The sequence below is a fragment of the Gallus gallus genome, chromosome 15 (genome assembly GCF_016699485.2).
Source record: "Gallus gallus isolate bGalGal1 chromosome 15, bGalGal1.mat.broiler.GRCg7b, whole genome shotgun sequence".
Taxonomy (NCBI): Eukaryota; Metazoa; Chordata; class Aves; order Galliformes; family Phasianidae; genus Gallus; species Gallus gallus.
In genome coordinates this window covers 7,878,421-7,897,485 of record NC_052546.1, presented here as the reverse complement: position 1 = coordinate 7,897,485, position 19,065 = coordinate 7,878,421, and the positions used below count along the sequence as shown (strand labels likewise).

The following is a 19,065-nucleotide window of genomic DNA, read 5'->3' as shown; positions in this document are numbered from 1 at the left end:
TTTAGAACAGCTTGTTCCTGTAAAATACCAATGTTACTATTTGGTAGCACCTCTGCCACTAAAATAGCTTAAAACTCAGAACGATGACAGACAGACTGAATGCCGTGATATGAATGTGATTCTCTACCAAGCAAGTTAAGTACCTCAAAGGCAAAGAGCTTTGTGAAACAGTTTTTGAACACAGCTTAGCTGTGCTGGAGAGGTAAGACTTTTGAATTGTGCCACAGTTAAATTCTAAGCTATGCTTTCAGATTCCTGCATCACTGCTGTCAGAAAATAAACAAATAAGATCGGTCCTTTCACTTTTAAGATACACAGAAAAAGAATTACATTGGCCAGTGTGTAAAGAACGCAAATGAGAATGCTCGTATTTGGGATTCTATGTTCACTTACATTATTTTTTTTTAAATAACAAAACTAAAGGCAGCTCAGTATCTGGCAGCGTCAGCAGAGAACTGCTGCTGGTAGTAGGCCCCTGAGAACATACATGAGCTCATAAAGAGTAAATACAACAGTTTGTTTGGCAGATCAAAGTTCTCCACTTAAGCACATGAAGTGCAATCGGAACAGGTAGCAATAAAAGCAGCTCTTTACTTGGTCCAGCAATGTCACTAAGTACAGTCTGAGTGATGCACTCACGCAACCCAAACTGTAATTCAGAACTTAACCTCAGGCTTACGTGTCATTTCAGCTTAACTGCAACATGATTCTTCCCTGCCAAGAAAGTCTCTTTTGCAGGCTTGAAACCTTCCTCACTGCCAGCACACCTACAGACTGCCAGCACCAAAGTATGATGCAGTCAACTGAAAAAATGTTTGTAGAGTAAGCCACACAAAAAAACAAGGTGGTGTTGGGATGAGCAGCCCTACCTGGACAGTCAACCTCATCGCTCTCATCCTCGCAGGTGGGCCATCCATCGCACTGCCAGTTGGAAGGGATGCACTGGATGGTACCACTCCGACACGCAAACTGCCCTGGGGTGCAGCGGAGCTCTGCAAAAGAAGAAAGTTGTGTTTTGTTTCAAATGTAATATATTCTTCCCAGTAAAAATATACATAAATTGGTCACTGTGTAACGTATTGCTGAAGTGTAATGAGCTGAAGCTCTGGATAACTCAGTCTGTTAGATGCTGCTTAGCTTCAGATCACTTCCATATTTTCAACTGGACGTTTGCAGCTCTAGCAGACAGGAGAGCCTGCTTCCAGGGTTTGAGAAAGAATTGTAGCACACAGCTACAGTAAAACTGTCTTAATTAAAAATACACATAAGATCTATCTGGCAGATTTCTGGTTTGTGCAGTCACAGACACTTCAATTCGGCTCTCTCTGTGAAACGCAGTGCTCTGATCAGTTGCTTCTGCTGTATTAGCCTCACCCAGAAAGAATATGGATATCACTGAGAGGTAAGCTTTCCACTTATGGAATACTAACAAGAATACAAGTTGATCATGTTAGAACAACATATTCTCTTAAGTTTCTAAAATGGATTTTCAAGACAATTACACCATAGTGCGTCTCACTTCTGCTCCTTTCACATATCTGCAGATAAACTGGTGTCTCTAACACAAGAGAAGGAAGGGAAATCCACATTTGCAAAGCCTTCCCAAGCCCAGCTCCAGATTGAGAAGAGAGAGCTGTGGGACCCAGAAGCAGCCAAGAGCAGTATACCCCACTTGCATCCTATGGGGCACTAAGATAGCTTGCTCAGTGATCTCAAAACTGAGTTGTAACAGAAGCACACTACGGCAGCTTTGAAGTGCTTCCATTACACAGCAAATTCACAACACAATTTCCACTCCAATCATTACATACACCAGGACCCCCACCAAGACACGCACAACTGTCCAACTCAATTTAGAGCCATACCACAGAAGTATTTGTAAAACAATTTCCATATCGCTGAACCTGTTTTCACTTTCCAGCTTAAGCTCTATTGTAGAATTCACACCTATCAGCACATCCTTCAAAAGAAACTGTCAATATCTGCAAACACGCAATGCCTGCTGCTACAACAGCACTGCCTACTTGCCATCATTATTCTGTCAGTCCTAATTAGCATTATAAAAAGTATGATTTTTCAAAGCTTTTTATGTATATATACCAATTCCATCTATCAAATCCCAGAACCTAATAATTCAGCTTAAATTTGTGTCCCTCAGTATCTTTCAGGAATCTCTCACCTTCGCCGCTCCATCACGGTGCATCCTTCTGCACTCATATAGGATACTGATACCACACTCTCCTAGGGCACATCCTCTTAACACCTCACCCACCTGGAACACAGTCAGGCCACAGAATCGCTGAGAACTCCAGCAGACTCCCAGCCTGCTCCCAGCAGCACAGCTCAATCACACACTCACAGAGTGGCTTAAGTTGGAAGGGAACATAAAGCCCACCCAGTCCTAACCCCACCACGGACTACTTGTCCCCCCCAGCTGAGGCTGCCCAGGTCCCATCCATGGCCTTGGGCACCCACAGCCTCTCCACACAGGCCTCATCTCCCTCAGTGAAAAACCTCCCCTAACATCTAACCTAAATCTCCCCTCTTTCCGTTTAAAATTGTTCCCCCTTATACTATCACTAGGATGGTATCCTTGTTTTCCCACGTTTGTGCAGCATCAGCACAGAGCATCAGGTTTCTTAAAGTTCATTTATGGCCACTCCAAGCAATGAGCCTCTGGTAGATGTTCTCCCATACAAGACTGCTTTCTGCCCAGCTGCAGGTCTCCATTACACTACTTGTAAAGAGAGCTTGTGGTCTCTGCACAGATCCATACGTGCCACTAGTGCTGTAAGTACAATTACACACAGCTGGGTCAGGTAAATAATGACACTGTCCTGAAATCACAGGCATTAAAATATGCCACCTACATGCCGTAACGTTGTTGCTTCCTGCGTTACAGACACTCCTCTATGAACAATGTGTATACATGGGGTGTACAAACATGTTTATGAAGGCAGGGCCCAGTGCAAAATGAAAAGCTCTGTGTTCTGAAAACACTGTCAATATCATTTCCTGTGCTCTTATCCCTGAGCCCACATATCCCTGCATTATTCAAGCACCCAATTCACCATGAGGTCTCTGGAAGAATTTCCTCTAAATCATTTCGCTTCTATTTGTTGCCTGCTGTGGTTCAACACGGAGACAAACAAGATGCAGTCATTGAGGAAATCCAGCCGCCTCTCACAGTCATGCCTACCAAATAGGCTCATCCTCCAGCTGGACCTACCTGGCACGTCCTCGGCCATCAATTCCAAAGGCTGGTTCTCTCCAGCCAAGCCCTTGTAGGGTACCAGGGGCACACCAGGAGCACAGCAGCATGCTGCAACCTGCAGCATCCCCTGCCCAGCTCTGTTCGAGGCACGTATTAGAAAACAAAACCAGCAAACAAAACACAGTGCAGTGCAATCCTCCAGCTTTCTCAACTCATTTTATTTGGCATTTGGTGGGAAGAAGGGAAGCAAGCGCACAATGGAAACAGCATCACCCATAGTTCTCTACTACACACAGTATAAACTGACAGGCTTTGTATCAGCTCTACTAGCTTAACATACAACACAGTATTATGTCCCTGTTGAGCAAAGGCCACAAATGCCAATACCAACAAGTTTTGGGGACGCATCATCAGATAGCACAGTGCACCCACAGGAGTCACTCACCCGAGGGAAGTCCTGCCAAAGCTAGCTGCAGACCTGCAATTTGAAACTTAAAACTTACAAGATAGCTGGAAACTTAATTCATCAACCACCACAAGTAACACAATAAATAAGTTTAAACAGTGCCATATAAACAAGCCGCCAACTCCTTCAGCTGCCTAATATTTTCTCTAAGTTAGTAAGCAAGAAAATCATCCGGACTTTTAACAATATGAAACTCCTGGTTTCCCATGGAAGCAGTTTTCAAGGTGGCTGTCGATGTTTCTACAGAAAACTTTTCTTCCTGCAAAGACGTTCCCAATTCCGTCCCAAATTCCTGCACAGCTTTCATGCAGTGAGCACCTTTTCTCCATTAGAAAACGATGCAGGAAGTCCTTCCAGGTCCAATTATCTCATTTAATCTGAATAATTGAGAATGTTTTCCTTCTGGGGCCTGAGCACAGGCAAGTCCCAGTGCATGGCTCCTGCAGCATGTTGCCCCAGACTCTATGCTAACTGCAGCCTGTGTTTTCTGCTTCAAGTCTTCCAGAGGTACATTTGGACAAGCACATCTATTTTCATTTTAAATAAAACTAATTTCTTACTCATCGCTCCCCTTTTCCATGCAGAAAGCACAGGGACAACTAGTTCCTCAACAGAAGTGTTATAACTGAAAGTAAGGCTGAGAGGATCTAAATTCAGAACCCACGATCACTTTTCAACATAGTAAATCTCATTGAGAGCTTCCAATATCAAATCAAGACCATAACAGCCACAAGAAACAAAGTGCTGATTCAATACAAGTTCACCTTGCTAGTTCATTTCTCTGAATGAATTAGATGAGGTTGCTTTGAACCAGCAAGCTTCAGATCAAATCGGATAGCATGTGTCCACATTCATTTCAAGCCACGTCAGCTACAGCTTGTCCTCCACCACCACTGCTGGCCCTGAGCGTGGCACTGGGACGTCAACCCAGCTGCCATGAGGACAGCCTGCATGATGGGCCAGGACACACCACCACAGGGGTGGGAGAAGTGGCAGAGGTGGAAATAACTATTTGGAAAGGGCAAAAACCATCAAGCTCTACAAATTTTCTACCGAGCAACAGAAGCCAATTACGCATGGGCTCAAACAGGCACCTTTCTAGCTACAAGCACTACAGAGCCATCAACACCCTTCTGAGAAAACAAGTCAGTGGGTGACTATGAATGCTTTGCTACTGTCTTACAGGACCATTCATATTCCCTCAATTCAAGACTGAGATATAAAAGAAACTCAGCCCAACAAAATCCTACACCAGGTGTGTGCGTAACAAACACCTCCTGTAAAGCATTATGTGAGCACACTGAAGCTTTTGGAATCTAAATTCCAACCAAGACACTGATGTTTACCATCTACAGGATCCACTGAAAAAGGAAATACCTGAAAGCAGAATCTCCAAGCCAGAAATGTGTCACTGACACACTCCCTCACTTTTAAGCCATGCATTCCTAATGGAGACCTACCAACAACGAGTGGTGCAGGAACCCACAGCCTTGGCAGCTCTCAGCTGAAGAGGTGAGCACACGTATGAAGCAATGCAGCAGGGGAGCTATTGCTCTGAACCAAAGCCCAAAAACTTACCACTCATTTCAGGAGAGAGCTCTGATACAAAGATGAAACTCTGGCTGCAGCCACTGATGATGAGGGACTGAGTTCTTCTGGTTGCTATGACATAATTTCTCATTAATTTAGAGATTCATCAACCAGTAAAGTCTGATACATTAAGATACTCTTTTGGCAGCCAACGCCACAGATGGAAGCCAGCTTCTAGTGTTTACACTGCTAGCATTTGAATCTATTTCATTCTGAAGACAAAGAAATTCCACTCTTCATCTCCTATGCTAATTGTTCTTGTCTGCTGTGATTCATTTGTATGGAAATTAAAATTTGATTAAATGCACAAAGCCAGCGTTGATTGTTATTTCTATTATAAACTATAACTGTAACTGAAAAGACAAGCTCACATACAAAGTCATGTGCTTGAAACTGCACCGAACAATGGAAGCTGTGTGTACTTCGTGTACGTCGCTTATTTTGCTCAGGTTTCTCAAGACTGGACCTGGCAGATCCTCTGCCATAACGTTTGTTTACAGACTGAAGGAAAACAAAACTGCTTCCTGCTTTCTCAATGGCAGAGTTGCTCGTTGCATCAAACCAGATGAATCAACCTGCAAGAAAACATTCTGAAGAGGCAATTACTGTTATTGAAAGCTGATTAAGCAGTAAGGAAAACACTGGCTACAAGTGCTTGGGCCAGGAGCCCTTCTTATTCAGATTTTCTTCAACTTGTCCAACAGGTCTTACTTATATTTTATAAGAGCAATTCTACATGCTCTAGATCTGTACCTACACGTTCCACTATCATTTCATATTATGACACGCTTAAGAATAAATGTATGAAAATTGAAAATGGCTTTTTTCTTATCACTGATTCTGTGTATCCTGACCCACGCTAAGCTTTACGAGCACAGTTGGTTCATGGCACCTCTCATCAGAGCCGAATACAACCAGTACCTCTTAGCTCCAGCACCTCACAGTCAGAGATCCCGAAGTTCCTTGTTTCTACTAAGTGCTACTGTAAGTTCCAATAAATAAATAATACACATTACAGGCATTCCAATTCTCTGCATGACCTCAGCATGTAGTTTGGTGAAGTAATTAAAACTGTGACAGCTCTCCAGCTGAAAACTGTACATTCTAATGAATAACTAATGAACATTCTGTATTACTCAGGGTTCTGTCATACTGAGTTATGCTAAATGACCCTAAAAATCCATCAGAAGATTTCACATCGCGTTCAGGAATATTAGCAGCCCGCTTCCCCTCATCCCCTCCAGACCCATCGATGTTATACCTACACCCGCGTGAGCTTGGAACTGACCCAGTTTCCTCCTGCTCACAAGTGTCGTTCACTCCGATTCATTGTCTGCTCTTTGTCTGCAGGGTAGATTCAACGCCAGTAAGGATTAAAAGAAAAAAGCACACACAGCAACACAACCTTAGGCAGTGCAAGAGACCCGGCACTCAGCCAACGCAACATCGGAGCGTCTTGAGTGGGAACCCTGGCTGTGATTCCCCAGACTAAGAAAATACAGACTTTGTGTTTTAGCACTGTGGACACTTATTCCTAATACTGACACAGAAAGGGGAAAAAAATGCAATTCTCAATTCCTCAGTACTGCTAAAACCCAACAGAAAACAAAGCTTGCTACTTGAACTTCGCTAAAAGACTGTGAATCATGCAATGCAGCACTACAGACTGAAAACTGCTTTATTTTCCTAACAGTGATGATAGCAGCTAACTAACAGGCTTGCTTTTTTTTTTTCCTTTTTGCCCAAGAAACTGTTATATTATGATAATAAGCAGACTAGCACAAGGGAAGAGCAAGATACAGCTCTGGCACAAAGAATCACTCACTACAAAGCCAAAACCACAGGGACTCGACCTTTAATATGGCTCAGAATTAAAGCCTACCTTTCCATTACACTAACAACCTCTTTCCGGACTTCAGCTGTTTTGTTCATGTTCAGTACAACAGCACCAAGTGACCTATGCAGGTGCAGCACCAAAGCCTGCTTGCACATCCTCCATTTCTCACCCAGCTGGGGTAATTCTGAGCTCTAACTTCCAGAGGGCCCCGGCCTGCTGCTCCACCAGCCTGTGTTTGCTGGAATACCCCTAAGAAGAGATGCAGAGCATGTAAGGATACCCAAGCACTGCGTGCCGTTGGCTGAGAGCTGCCTACCAGAACTACCCACGGAAATGCAGGCACGTCAGATTAGTGCCTCTCCTCCGACCTGCTGCATCCTCAGGATTAAAGAACACAAACTACAAAGCCCTTCTGCAGGAAGAGCTAAGGTACAATATCTGCGCTTACGCAAAGCCTTATTTTCACTTAACAAGGCTCACCAGGGAAAGAATCTGTATTCCCTGGGGCAAAATAAACTGTAAGCATTTAAAAAAAAAAAAAATCCAGCAAGAAAACAGTTACTCAGAGAAATAAGAGTTTTCCACAGAGGAAAGGAAAACTCCAATGCAAAGTTCTACGTGAACAACATTAGTATTTTCTTTAGATCAAGTTTCAACAAGAAGAGCATTCAGATGAAATGTGATAAGGGCAATTCAAGAACTATCAGAGCAATCGAGGCTAATTTGTAACCACCCTTAAACTGAAAGTAGGAACTGCCAGATTGCAAGATATTAGGAAGCGATTCCATTTACTTCCAACAAGACAACACATGTTCCCACCTTGTGGAAAAACAAAACAAACAAAAGCTAACGTCACTGTTTCTCTCAGTACATCATTCACATCCCCAGACTTTCAGCATGTGGGCAATCCAAACAAATGGAAAGAAAACACAGCATTTAAGGTCAAGCATGCATTAAGGATACCTCGCTGCAGTAACATTTAATGCCAAGCAAGTAGGTTGGCATTAAACAAAATCCTACATGTGGAGTCAGGCACTTTTAATGACACTATTCTCCAAAAACTAACCCCATTTCTTAATCTTAAACCAAGAGAACAGGCTCTTTGCAGAGCCTTCAAAGTTACAGCCTCAAACAACAAGGGGAAACAGGAGATTCTATATGCATGAGCGCTGTTCAAATGCAGCCCACACTACAAAACCCTCCAGCTCCTGCTTCATTTCTCTCTTCACGTCTTGCACAGGACCTGATGTGCAAACGCCTGGAACACTTAAAAGCAAAAAATTTGATACACAGAAACATTCTGATCTCCGATACTGAGAACACATTCTATCCTTTGCAAAGTAGCTGCTGCAGTAGCTGTCATGCACCGTGGCAAATGGTCGTGCTTTGAATAGCATTCCATGGCTCCAGAGGAGCCCAGCACGGCAGGAATGCAGCCCGTGTTGGTCACCGCCGCATCTGTCCACACAATGTGTGATGCTGCGCTCACCCATTCTGCATTAAGCAAGAAGCTGGGCAAGAGTTTCTTGTATCAAAACATGAGGCTTAATTACCTACATCCCACCTCACTGGGCTGAGAAAGCCACAGATGGGCACTGATACAGCACAGCATCCTTGCACAGCTTCTTTCCAAGCTACTGCCAGAACTGGGGGTGCTTCTGGTTAGGTCTGCACTTGGATGTCACTGCTGTAAGACTCCTGGGTTTGGTTTTTGGCTTTGCTCCTTAATCAAGTAAAACATGTTACTCTTAAGTCAGAAGGAATCCTTTTAATTTAAATTGCTAATGAATGTGACCACAGACAAAGCAAATCCATACACACGAATCCTGCAGGACAACCCACCGTGTTATTCAGAATCCCTCCCCACCACTGGAGCAGAGGCAAAGCTCCATATCCCCATCCATCGTCCACCTTCCCTATCCAATTTTATGCAAATAGGGCCAAAAACCTCAGTAAGCTGAAGGACAAAAAAAGCAGGGAACATCCTAAGTGTAGTCCAATAATCACATAACTCACCCACAGCCAATTCTATATTTCCATGCACTAGTCAATAAACACAGTGGAAACCAAATATAATGCTTAGATCAACCAAATTTCATTTTAATTAACTAGGAAGCTGAATGCTATTTTGTTTAGCTTTACTTAATGAGGCAGCTATCAATTCCTATTAAGCTTAAGAAAATTTTTCAATAATCTAAATGGTAGGCATCAAACACTGACTATAACTTCCTCAGCAGCTCCATATAACGAGTACCATTAAAATGCTGTTCATCAGATACAGAATGAGAGGACTGCCCCTTCAGCACAAAGCTGAAATTAAAAGTTTCACAGGAAACCACAGCACACCAGCGATCTGACACTGTGGGGAATGCCGATTAAAGGCTCATCCCAACTCACGTATTTAAGTCACCCAACTGCTGGAGTTCTGCTGCAGCTCATCAGTGCCAACCCAAGGAGCTGAGTGTTCTCATCAACCCTCAACAAGTTCTCCACCAACTGTACAGTGAGTGCAATGCATGGGTTTGTGTCTGCCACGCACAGACGTTCCCTGATACACAACCCCCCCCCCAGGGCAGCCAGCAGCCCCATGGTAGTGCCAGGCACCAACCCACACTTGGCACTGAGGAAGAACTGCTGGCCCTGGCACCAGAACAGTGTTGGAAACTGGCAAACGGTTCCCTAAAACTGCAGCGTATGGGGGACACATGCACAATACTGTACTTGGGCAGGAATCATATGCTGCAGCTGCAAAACAAGCAACACCCTGCCAGCCAGCATTACCGAAGGAGGCTATGTTTGGAGGCTCTGCCACAGGAGCCACAAGAAGCATGCTCCGTGTTCCCCTGTTTCTGTTGGAGCCAAGAAAGTGGACTGCCCAATTTCTCATACCTTCCAGGCTGGTTTTCTGACATTCACTGGGGGATTTCACCTCTTTCATTCTTAGGATCTGAAGTTCTGAACTCTTTGAACCAGCTGTGTCAATGCCCTGCTCTTAAAAAGGTCCCAGGGCCCTTCCACAACCGCTGAGCCTGCAGCAGCGCTTCTCCATGGCCTCGCCTTGCTCTGCTCCTGAACCCACTGCAGGGACACAGAAGTCACGTCCGTCAGAGTCCCCTTCTGCTCTACTGCTTCTGAGAATCCGAGCCATGCATACAAAGCGCTGTCTGCCTGCAGGCCCTCTGCTCCTCCTTACTGCACAGGCACAGCTAGCAGCAAGCCTACACGCACCCCAAAGTTTGCTTTACAATGAGGAATGACCAATCTCACAGCATCACAGCTGCTGCTCATACTGTCGGCCTTGTCCCCTCACCAACAGCGGCTGCAAGGAAGAGTTTTTAAATCCAACAACCTCACTTACAGCTCAGAACAGCAACAAACAGCAGAGCAGCAAGACACCAGGAGAAAAGAACACTAATACACAGCAGGAGCAGGGATACAACAACTGGTAGATTGAAAAATGAGGGGCTGAGCAGGGGGCAGGCCTGCATGCAGCAGCACTGACTGAGGAAGTGCAGGGAAAACCTTCTGCCTTGCACCAAGCCCTCGCCTGGGAGTTCAGCTGAATGCAAACACAGGGACTGCAGCTAGCAGCATCGTGGAACTGAACAAACATTACTCACCGCAGCTTTCTCCAAGGTAGAGACAGGGAACAAAAAGCAAAATCAGAGCTTCTACTTACTAGCTGATGCAATCTCTTTAGGAGAGAGGAACGCCTTGGCCACATTTTATGACTGATCTATTTGGGTCTTCAACTGAACCAACTGACACAACAGAATTAGTCAAAAACCAACAAATCCAATCCCAGCATACAAGTTTTATGGGGGATCTTTTCAGACTTCTAATTAAGGAGTTTTGTTTAAGAGCTACACCTTTAGATCAACAAGAAGGAGCTGCAGCACAAACACCAACTGCTGTACAGCCTCAAGGCCCCAGCACTGCTCCTGCACAACCTAGCAAACCTCCAGCCATGCACACCAAGCAGCACAGCAAGAAGTGCAGACTCTAAGCCAGTACTGTGGGGTGTTCAATCAGACACCTTGCAGTGGCAAATCTGCCTAAGCACTGCCAATCAGATAAGCTGCACTCAATTTTTAGGAACCAAACCCAGGTATAACAGAATTACTTCCTTTAGCTAGCTTTGAGGTGGTGAAAAAAGCTCCAAGAAGAGCTTTTAGGTGCCTGCTAAATGCTGTAACAAGAAAGCCCAATGACCTACATTGACAAGCCTCTGTACTAAACCACTATTACAAAATCCAATATAAAGCCTGACCACGTTTAAGTGTTTTCCATTAGCAAGCAGCAGTATCTTGTTAAATATGAAAACATGCTATTGTCTTTAGCAATGATCTTACTTAATCCACTAAACAACATTCTCCAGTGTGTCGTGCTGATCATTTCAGACTGTTTAAGTTCCCAGTACTACATAAGGACCCCCAAACCTTTGCTTTACACTTGTGTAACGGGATACTGACAGAAACAGGAACTTCCTACACATCCTCAAACTGTGTTGCAAAACCCAATTCTTGGTTTCCATCTCTGATGCTTTTTAGACAATTGAAAGAAATGCATGAGTGCCTAAACCCAATTTAGTTCCAGTACAATGTGACCCTGTTAAAACATTGCTGAAATATTTCTTCACATAAAAACAACAGCTCTCAGCCGGCGAGTTCGATAACCTGAAGCAGATGTTGTGAGGCATCCTGAAAAAGACACGAAGCCCAACCCCAACATGGCCAATAGCTCCAAAAACGAGTGTCTAATCAATGGATGCAGTCCATTCAGTGCATGTTTCAAAGAAATATTCAGGTAGCCATTCCCTGTGCACCCATATAGCTGCCAAGGTCTGACACACTGAGCTCCAGTGCACATGAGTAGCTTCCAAACATCAGGAGAAATGCTCTACTAAGAAATAAATAATAATAATAATAATAATAAAATAATTAAAAATGAGTTTTCAATAGTGCATTAAGGAGGAAGTTTTTCAACCAGAGGGTGGTGACACACTGGAACAGGTTGCCCAAGGAGGCTGTGGATGCCCCATCCCTGAAGGCATTCAAGGCCAGGCTGGATGTGGCTCTGGGCAGCCTGGTCTGCTGGTTGGTGACCCTGCACATAGCAGGGGGTTGGAACTGGATGAACATTGTGGTCTTTTACAACCCAGGCCATTCTACAATTAAAAAGAAGCTACCACTTATGCCACCAGTTTATGGTCAAAAAGGGAGGGAAAAGAGAGCTTGAATTTGTCCCAAAATTTCTGAGATTCACAAAGACATAAAGTGACCATTAAAAGCCCACTGGCTGAGAAAAATGTAACTGCCCATGGTACCTTCAGGAATCCACATCTCCACAGCCAGGGCTGATGTCACGGCCTGCTGGACGCACCCAAGGTTGTTAATGATGGTAGCTGTGTAAAGCAGACTTTTGTAATCAACACAGAAAAATTGGCAAACAAAGAGAAAAGGAAATAGAAATGTTTCTCTCCCAGTTTACTAAAAACGATCTCACCCTAAATGCAGAAAAAAATAAGTCCATGTAAAATCACTGCCTTTCAGCTTGCCTGAAAAGATACTACAGTTGAGGAGGCTTAAAAGAAGGTTTTATTTATCTGAAGAGCACAGCAAGAACACGGATACAAAGCTAGTGTCAAATTAACATGGAAGTACAAAGAGGAGCCTGATTCGCTGGGACTGAATTGTGAAGGGACTACACATTCATCTCAGAGTACATAAAGCCTCACATCACTCTGCAGCACTCATTTGATAGCTCCAAGTACAGATTTAAGTTAAGCAAGCTGCAGGCATCCTTTGTAAACCAGGAAGACAGTTGCTACAATACACAGGTTTAAAGAAGCAGCAAGAAAAACAAATACAAGCAGGAAAATAAACTCTAAGTCCAAACGCTACTGTAACTCTCTTCTGAGGAAATCCATGCACCTGCCCACAAGAGACAAGGGACGCTTCATTGCCATTCTCCTTGTTTAAAATGGAAATCTGGTTCTGTGCACAGTCCACACTCACATGAGCTAGACTTCCCATTTGCAGGTTTTATCTCAGGATAAGCCCCTACAGTATTTAAGTTACTGAACAGATGACCTGCTGGAGAGAGTAAGTGAAGCAAGTTGAAAGCAAACCTTGGCAAAGGAGGTGAGGGCACACAGCAGCCCCTGACCTGCGGGCTCTCCCCAGGGCACAGGAAGCCATCACCATGGACAGCTCTGGCCATGGGTAAACAGGATGGGCATCCCAAAAAGGAGCTCCTCAAACAGCACCGAGCTCCAGATGTCATCCTGCATGCGGCTGGGTACATCACACGGAGGTGAGCTACGATTCCTACTTTACATGTGGTTCCATATGCAACCATACACATGGTTCAAGCAACGCACATGGAGATGCTGCTGAGGAATCCCAATACTACAGCTTCCAAAACCAGCACTGTACAACCTGAGATGATGACAGCTGGGGGATGTTTACAAACAAAGTATTTCCAGCTACCAGACCACAGATCTTTAAAGTCGATACATTAGTGCAACAGTGAAAAATAACCGAGGAGCAACACTCAAGACAAAAACTTGTCTTCTACCACCAAGCACTGGATGCTAAGAAGGCTCTGATACCATACTACAGTAACACATGCTCTGACACTATACGGAAAATGCCATTTCCCAATTTCTAAAAGGCTGCAATGCTCAATTCCATGCCAGAGAGGAGAGGGTCAAGCCTACTCCCTGGAAGAAGACACAAACCTCTGCTGAGTGCTTCCAACCGGTGGCTCAACCGCCCACAGCACCCAGTGTCAGCCATAAGGGAAGGCATCTAACATGGAGCTGACATTGCATCCTGACCAACAGAAAGGCCTCTAGCTGCAATAACACCAGCTAGGCTAGCAGCTTTTTTTTTTTTTTTTTTTGGCTACTTAAGTGCATGTCATAAGCCCTAACATACACTCTGCTCTGCCAAAAAAACAAGATAAAACAAAGCAAGTCACACACACAGCAGTTTCAACATCCAAGATTGTTATTTCAGTCAGGACTGCCTACACTGACCCAATTGTGCTTCAGACACAGTTCACTAACAGTGTCACGTTTTATTAGTTTGGGTCATCAGAGTTATTTTGAAGGGCAATAACGAGGGGGTTTCAAAGTTACAAAAGGAATGCCATCGTTCTCACCATGGTATTGGCAAACAGTGAGCAGCCAGGGGGGCAACCCAGCCCCAGGGGGAAGCTCACCATGCCACAGGGGACAGCTTCCAAACCTGTGGAGCCAGCCTCACATTGGGGCTATGGATCCTCCTGGCCAGAGCTCTGAGCAAACTCAACATCCAAAGAGAAACGAGTGAGCAACACAGTTCAAAAAGTAGCCACTTTCAGCCAACAAACACCAATAATCTCTGGAAAGTTAATTGCCTTCGTGCTTTGAAGCCCTGTGCCTAGCAGCTACCAAGAAAATCCCGTCGCTCCACCACTTCCCCGAAAGAAGCAGACACACACAAGTGGGGACGCGATGCGGTAAGAGCTGAGATGCAACAGGGCTTTTTCTCTTTGAATGATCACTTTGAGAGGCGGTTCGGGGCTCTCCGCATGCGGTTCTGTGTCACCCAACGCACGGGGGGCTGACGCTGGGGCTCAGACAGGACAGCAGCACCTGACACCCCCGGCACTCCGCTCACTGCAAGGTTATACGTATTTCCAGCGAGGCTCTCAAAGCCGCGCCTCAGCCACCTGCGGGGCGCCGCGGGCCCCGCTCCCCTTCCAGCACAGCCCCGGAGGTGTGGGCGGGTCCGGCCCCGCAGCCGAGGCGCAGCCCAGGCCCGAGGAGCGGTGCAGGCCCCGTGCCCGCGTCCCCCCCCCGACCCCCCCTCCGCCCCTACCTGGCCGCAGCGGCTCGGTGATGCTCAGCACCAGGAGGAAGAGGAGGAGGAAGGTGCCGCTGTCCGCTTTGGGCACCATTTATCCTCCGTTCATCCTCCCCCGGCGCAGCGCCACAAACCCGCGGGGAGCGAAGCGCGGGGCGACGCTCGGCGGGAGGAGGAGGCGGAGGGACCGCCGCCGGGCGATCCCGTCCGCACCGAGCTCTTCCCCGCCCCGTCCGCCGCCGCCCCCGGGCGGGAGCCAGCGGCCCTGGCTGCGGCGGCGGCTGCGGGCGCGGGGGCAGCGCGGGGGTCGGGCGGCGCCACGCTGCGGGCCGCTCGCCTGGCTCCGGCGACGCACAAGATGGCGGCCGCACCTCCCCGCCGCCTTCCCCGGCGCCGCCACGCCCCCCTCCCTCCGGCGGGGCTCTCGACCAATCAGCGGCGCGGTGGGCGGGGCCTGGCGCCCTCCTCTGGGTAAGCCCCGCCCCCGGGGGGTCGGAGGCTGCGGGACGCGCCGTCGGGGCCTCGAGGGGGCAGAGGCCGCGCTGGGGGATGCCCGTGAGGACGGGGCTTCGATCCTAGGTGGTGTGGGTTTTTTTTCCTAATACTTTTAGAAACCGTGGTAAAATCAAGCGTGCAAGAGCTGAGATTTAATTAAAGCACGCAACTCGATGTTTTCCACGTGTAGGCGGCGGTGCCAAGGTCACCGATAAGAGGCTGGAAGTGCCCCCCCGCTGCCCCCACAGCCGCAGAAAACAAATGGAAGCCGACAACGACCCGGGTGGGTTTTCGCGTCGGGTTTGGCCGCGTGAGGTGCTATTTTGGCAGCTCCATTACAGATAGCAAAGGTGTGCGACTGCACGAAGCGGAGCCCCGACTTCAAAGCGGCGCTGCAGGAACGGCCGGGCTGCGCAGCCCTTCCCAGAGCCAGCTTTAGAGCATTGCCCTGCAGGTAAATCACAGCTCTGACAAACGCCCTTCAATCCGTCAGAACCGAGGCTTCTGATTTCAGGTTAACTCACTCGAGGGAAGACACAGGACCGGCACCGTCCCGTGCCTCGAGGTAGTTTATGCAATCGGCTTTTAAGCACGGATTGCACAACACTAAACTAGCAATCGTCAGACACGGCTCTATCCGTGCCGTTCCGGCAGCCAGCCACGTCCCGGTGCGAGCACAGCTCCTCACACACGCCAGGATGGATCCGGCCAGGATTGCTGAGCACTGAAATGCTGCTGTATGCGCATCACCCATCAAGCAGGGCCTCGGAGTAGAGGCAACCAGTGGTGGCGTTGCCTTGCACTGAATGAAGCAGAAACTTCAGGGATTCATCATTAACATTAACACACACTGCAGCAGGGACGTGGCTGCAGGCAGAGCAACGCAGAGCACAGCCTTCAGCACACCTCAGCACTCGCACAGATGGGAGCACTTCATGGGGACAAGCAGACTGTGGGAACACTGTGAAATAAACACATTTTACCTAAAAGCTTCAGAGCTGTTTACCCAGGTTGGTCCTTAAGGAATATCACTGAGAACACGGACACATCAGTAAATAGATGCTCTTTCTATTCATCCAGCAGCATCTGAGAATAGGTCGGTTGTTTCTTCCTTTTGCCTGAAGAAAAAACTGAGCCCTCGGTTACTTCCAGGCTAAAAAAAAAAGCAAAACCTATCCGTTTCATGCACTCACAAACCCCAGCGACGCCGTATCGCTCCGTTTATTCTCACAAGTTGTGCTATAAAAGTCACTTGGAAAGGTCACAGCCGGGGACAGGTGCTATGGAAGTGGCAGTGGAAACCACACAGGAGGAAGCTCTCCACCAAAGCAAACACAGCACCAAACACCCTCAGCCTTGCAGAGATCCGCAGGCGCTGCTCAAAGAGCTGCATACCTATTTCCATGGATATTCCCTGCGGATTATAGCAGAGCCCCGGACTGCCAAGTGTTACACAGGCTGCCCAGTGTTCCCCAGGCCGCCCTGTGCCCAGGCGTGGTGCAAGCAGTGTACTCAGCTGGCTGTGCCTTCCTGCCAGCAGGGCTCAGCTCGTACCCAGAGGTCAGCCTGTACTGCAACAACCGCAGCTCAGAACGGTTAAAGCTGCTCTCCATCTTTCTGGCTAATTATAAAAAAATAACTCGAAGTTTCAAGGAAAGGGGGAGGGGGAAATAATAATCAAAAGTCCCAGTCTGGCAGTCAGAACGTTTGTCAGAATGACATTGGTGGGCTGTGCAGGATTGTCTCCAGCCCCTGTGTTGTTCTCATCATTAAGGCTTTGAAGTCATACACTTGGGAGCTGAAAAATTACGTTGGAAAAAGCAGAAACCAACATAAAGCAAAAAGCCCCGGAGGCCGATTACGGTGAAGCAATCAGCACACAAACCACCATCCTCCCATCAGTTCTGGAGAAGTGATGTTGTGAGCTTTTCTCAAGTTCAGCAGAAGCTGGAAGTCAAAATGCAACTTACTCATGAGTAAGGGTTTAAGGAAATAACAGCTGCCAAGCCCACAGGAAGCAGCCAACCATCAGAGCTACGAAACAGAGGGGCTGAAAGAAAACCAAGGGAAGAAAGTTAAGGGGAAGCACCAAGCAAATGGAAACAAACAGTTCTTGAACGCAGCCATTGTGAAAACAAAGCAAACAAAAAGCAGCACCCCGAGCTCCTCAACACCTTTAGGAGCTCCTTCATGTAGTGCTTAACTCTGCGTGCCTCCTGAGATACAAACATGAACAATTAAACAGCTTCAGAAAGGTTTCAAAACGATCTACCGCAATAACAAACTCAGATACACTGCTGTGCTTGAACATAAAGCCAAGCAGCATTAATAGAGCACTGGTCCATCCAATGAAAGCATTTAAAAAACTTAACCTACCAAGAAGTATTTGGAAAACTCATGATAACCAGCAAGCAGTGCTAAGACTAGATTTCCATCTATTGGGTAAAGAAGGAAACCGTCAGCAGTAGAACTTCATAGAATCATTAAGGTTGGAACCACTCATTTTAGTCCACATCAACCCATCACCACCTCTAAACCATGTCCCTCAAATTCAGTTCCTTAAGAAAATTTACCCATAGTTTAATGCCTTCAGGAAGAACTTTCTTGTGAACATCATTGTGAATGATTCCTTCTCCGTTTTAGCTTGTGGGGGAAAAAAAATCATCTAAAACTGGCACCAAAGACTGAAGACACCCCTAAAATATCACTGAAAGAAAGGTTTCAGCCTGAGCACCACACTAGGAGAAGGCTCCTGTGGCAGTGAAATTAGCCTGCTGCAGCATGTTATAAAGCAATGTGGCCATATAGTTGACAACAGAATGCCTCAGGACTTCCTGGATTGATTTCTCCCTAGGGAAACAGATGGAACGTTTGCACCACCCATCACTCATCAAACCTCTGAGATCTCTGAGGTATCAGGAGGGAAATTGTACATCTTTATGGAGCTGAGGGTAAAGGGAGACCTCCTGGGCCACATCAAGATGACAGAAGCTGTGAAAGAGAACTTTGCTCATTTTAACTTCATCAAAATACCTGACTAAAAAGTGTGAGGACCTCATTTTCTACTTGCTTCAGCCCGACACATCTCAGAGGTTGCCTGTAAATGAAGTTTTGAGATACCTGTGGTTCCAGACTCCAAAATTCAAAATCCCTACCCCCTCTGCCCACTGCACAAGAGGGTCAGAGTTCCCAAAATCTGCAGAGGAAAAGCCTGAGCATGATCAGCAAGCCAAACTTCTTTCTGCAGAACGGAAAGGTGGGGAGAAGAAAATGAGATTCTCTTAAAAATTGATCCAGCTTTTGAACTGCTGGTTTTCAACTTCAACTACTCTAGGCCCTTTCAGAAATAGTCATCTTTTGCTTTACAAAGTTCATCTGCTGAGCTGAATGAACAACCATCTCTCATATGGTTTGCAACAACCAAGAGTTATAGTCAAAAGCACAAGGGAAAGCTTTCTTTTGGGTCACAGTGCCACTCACACTCAAGCTTCTGATTTCACCAGCTGCAGAACACAGTAAGTAAGAGTGCAGGTTACTAGGAAGTGCAAACTGATGTCTGGAACTGGATGCACTCTTTCTTCACAACATAATAATTCTTTTGACAAGTCCA

The 19,065-nt window shown here is 46.5% G+C and overlaps 1 protein-coding gene across 9 annotated transcripts in view; it reads right to left on the bottom strand.

Annotated features, from left to right (window-relative positions):
* DGCR2 (DiGeorge syndrome critical region gene 2) overlaps positions 1–15,318 on the bottom strand; it is a 37,503-nt gene extending 22,185 nt beyond the window's left edge. For 5 of the 9 annotated variants that reach the window (XR_005840011.2, XR_006931536.1, XM_040648028.2 and 2 more), the window contains exons 1-2: positions 14,976–15,315; positions 870–992 (exon numbers count right to left, since the gene is read on the bottom strand). Coding sequence is in view for 7 of the 9 variants with exons in the window: in XM_040648028.2 (XP_040503962.1) it covers positions 870–992; positions 14,976–15,054 (202 nt within the window). In the remaining 2 variants the exon portion in view is untranslated. Of the gene's footprint in view, positions 1–869; positions 993–14,975 lie in introns of all 9 variants that reach the window. The other 4 variants (XM_040648031.2, XM_046901156.1, XM_046901157.1 and 1 more) reach the window with 2 other exon arrangements.
* Between the last annotated feature and the right edge of the window lie 3,747 nt (positions 15,319–19,065).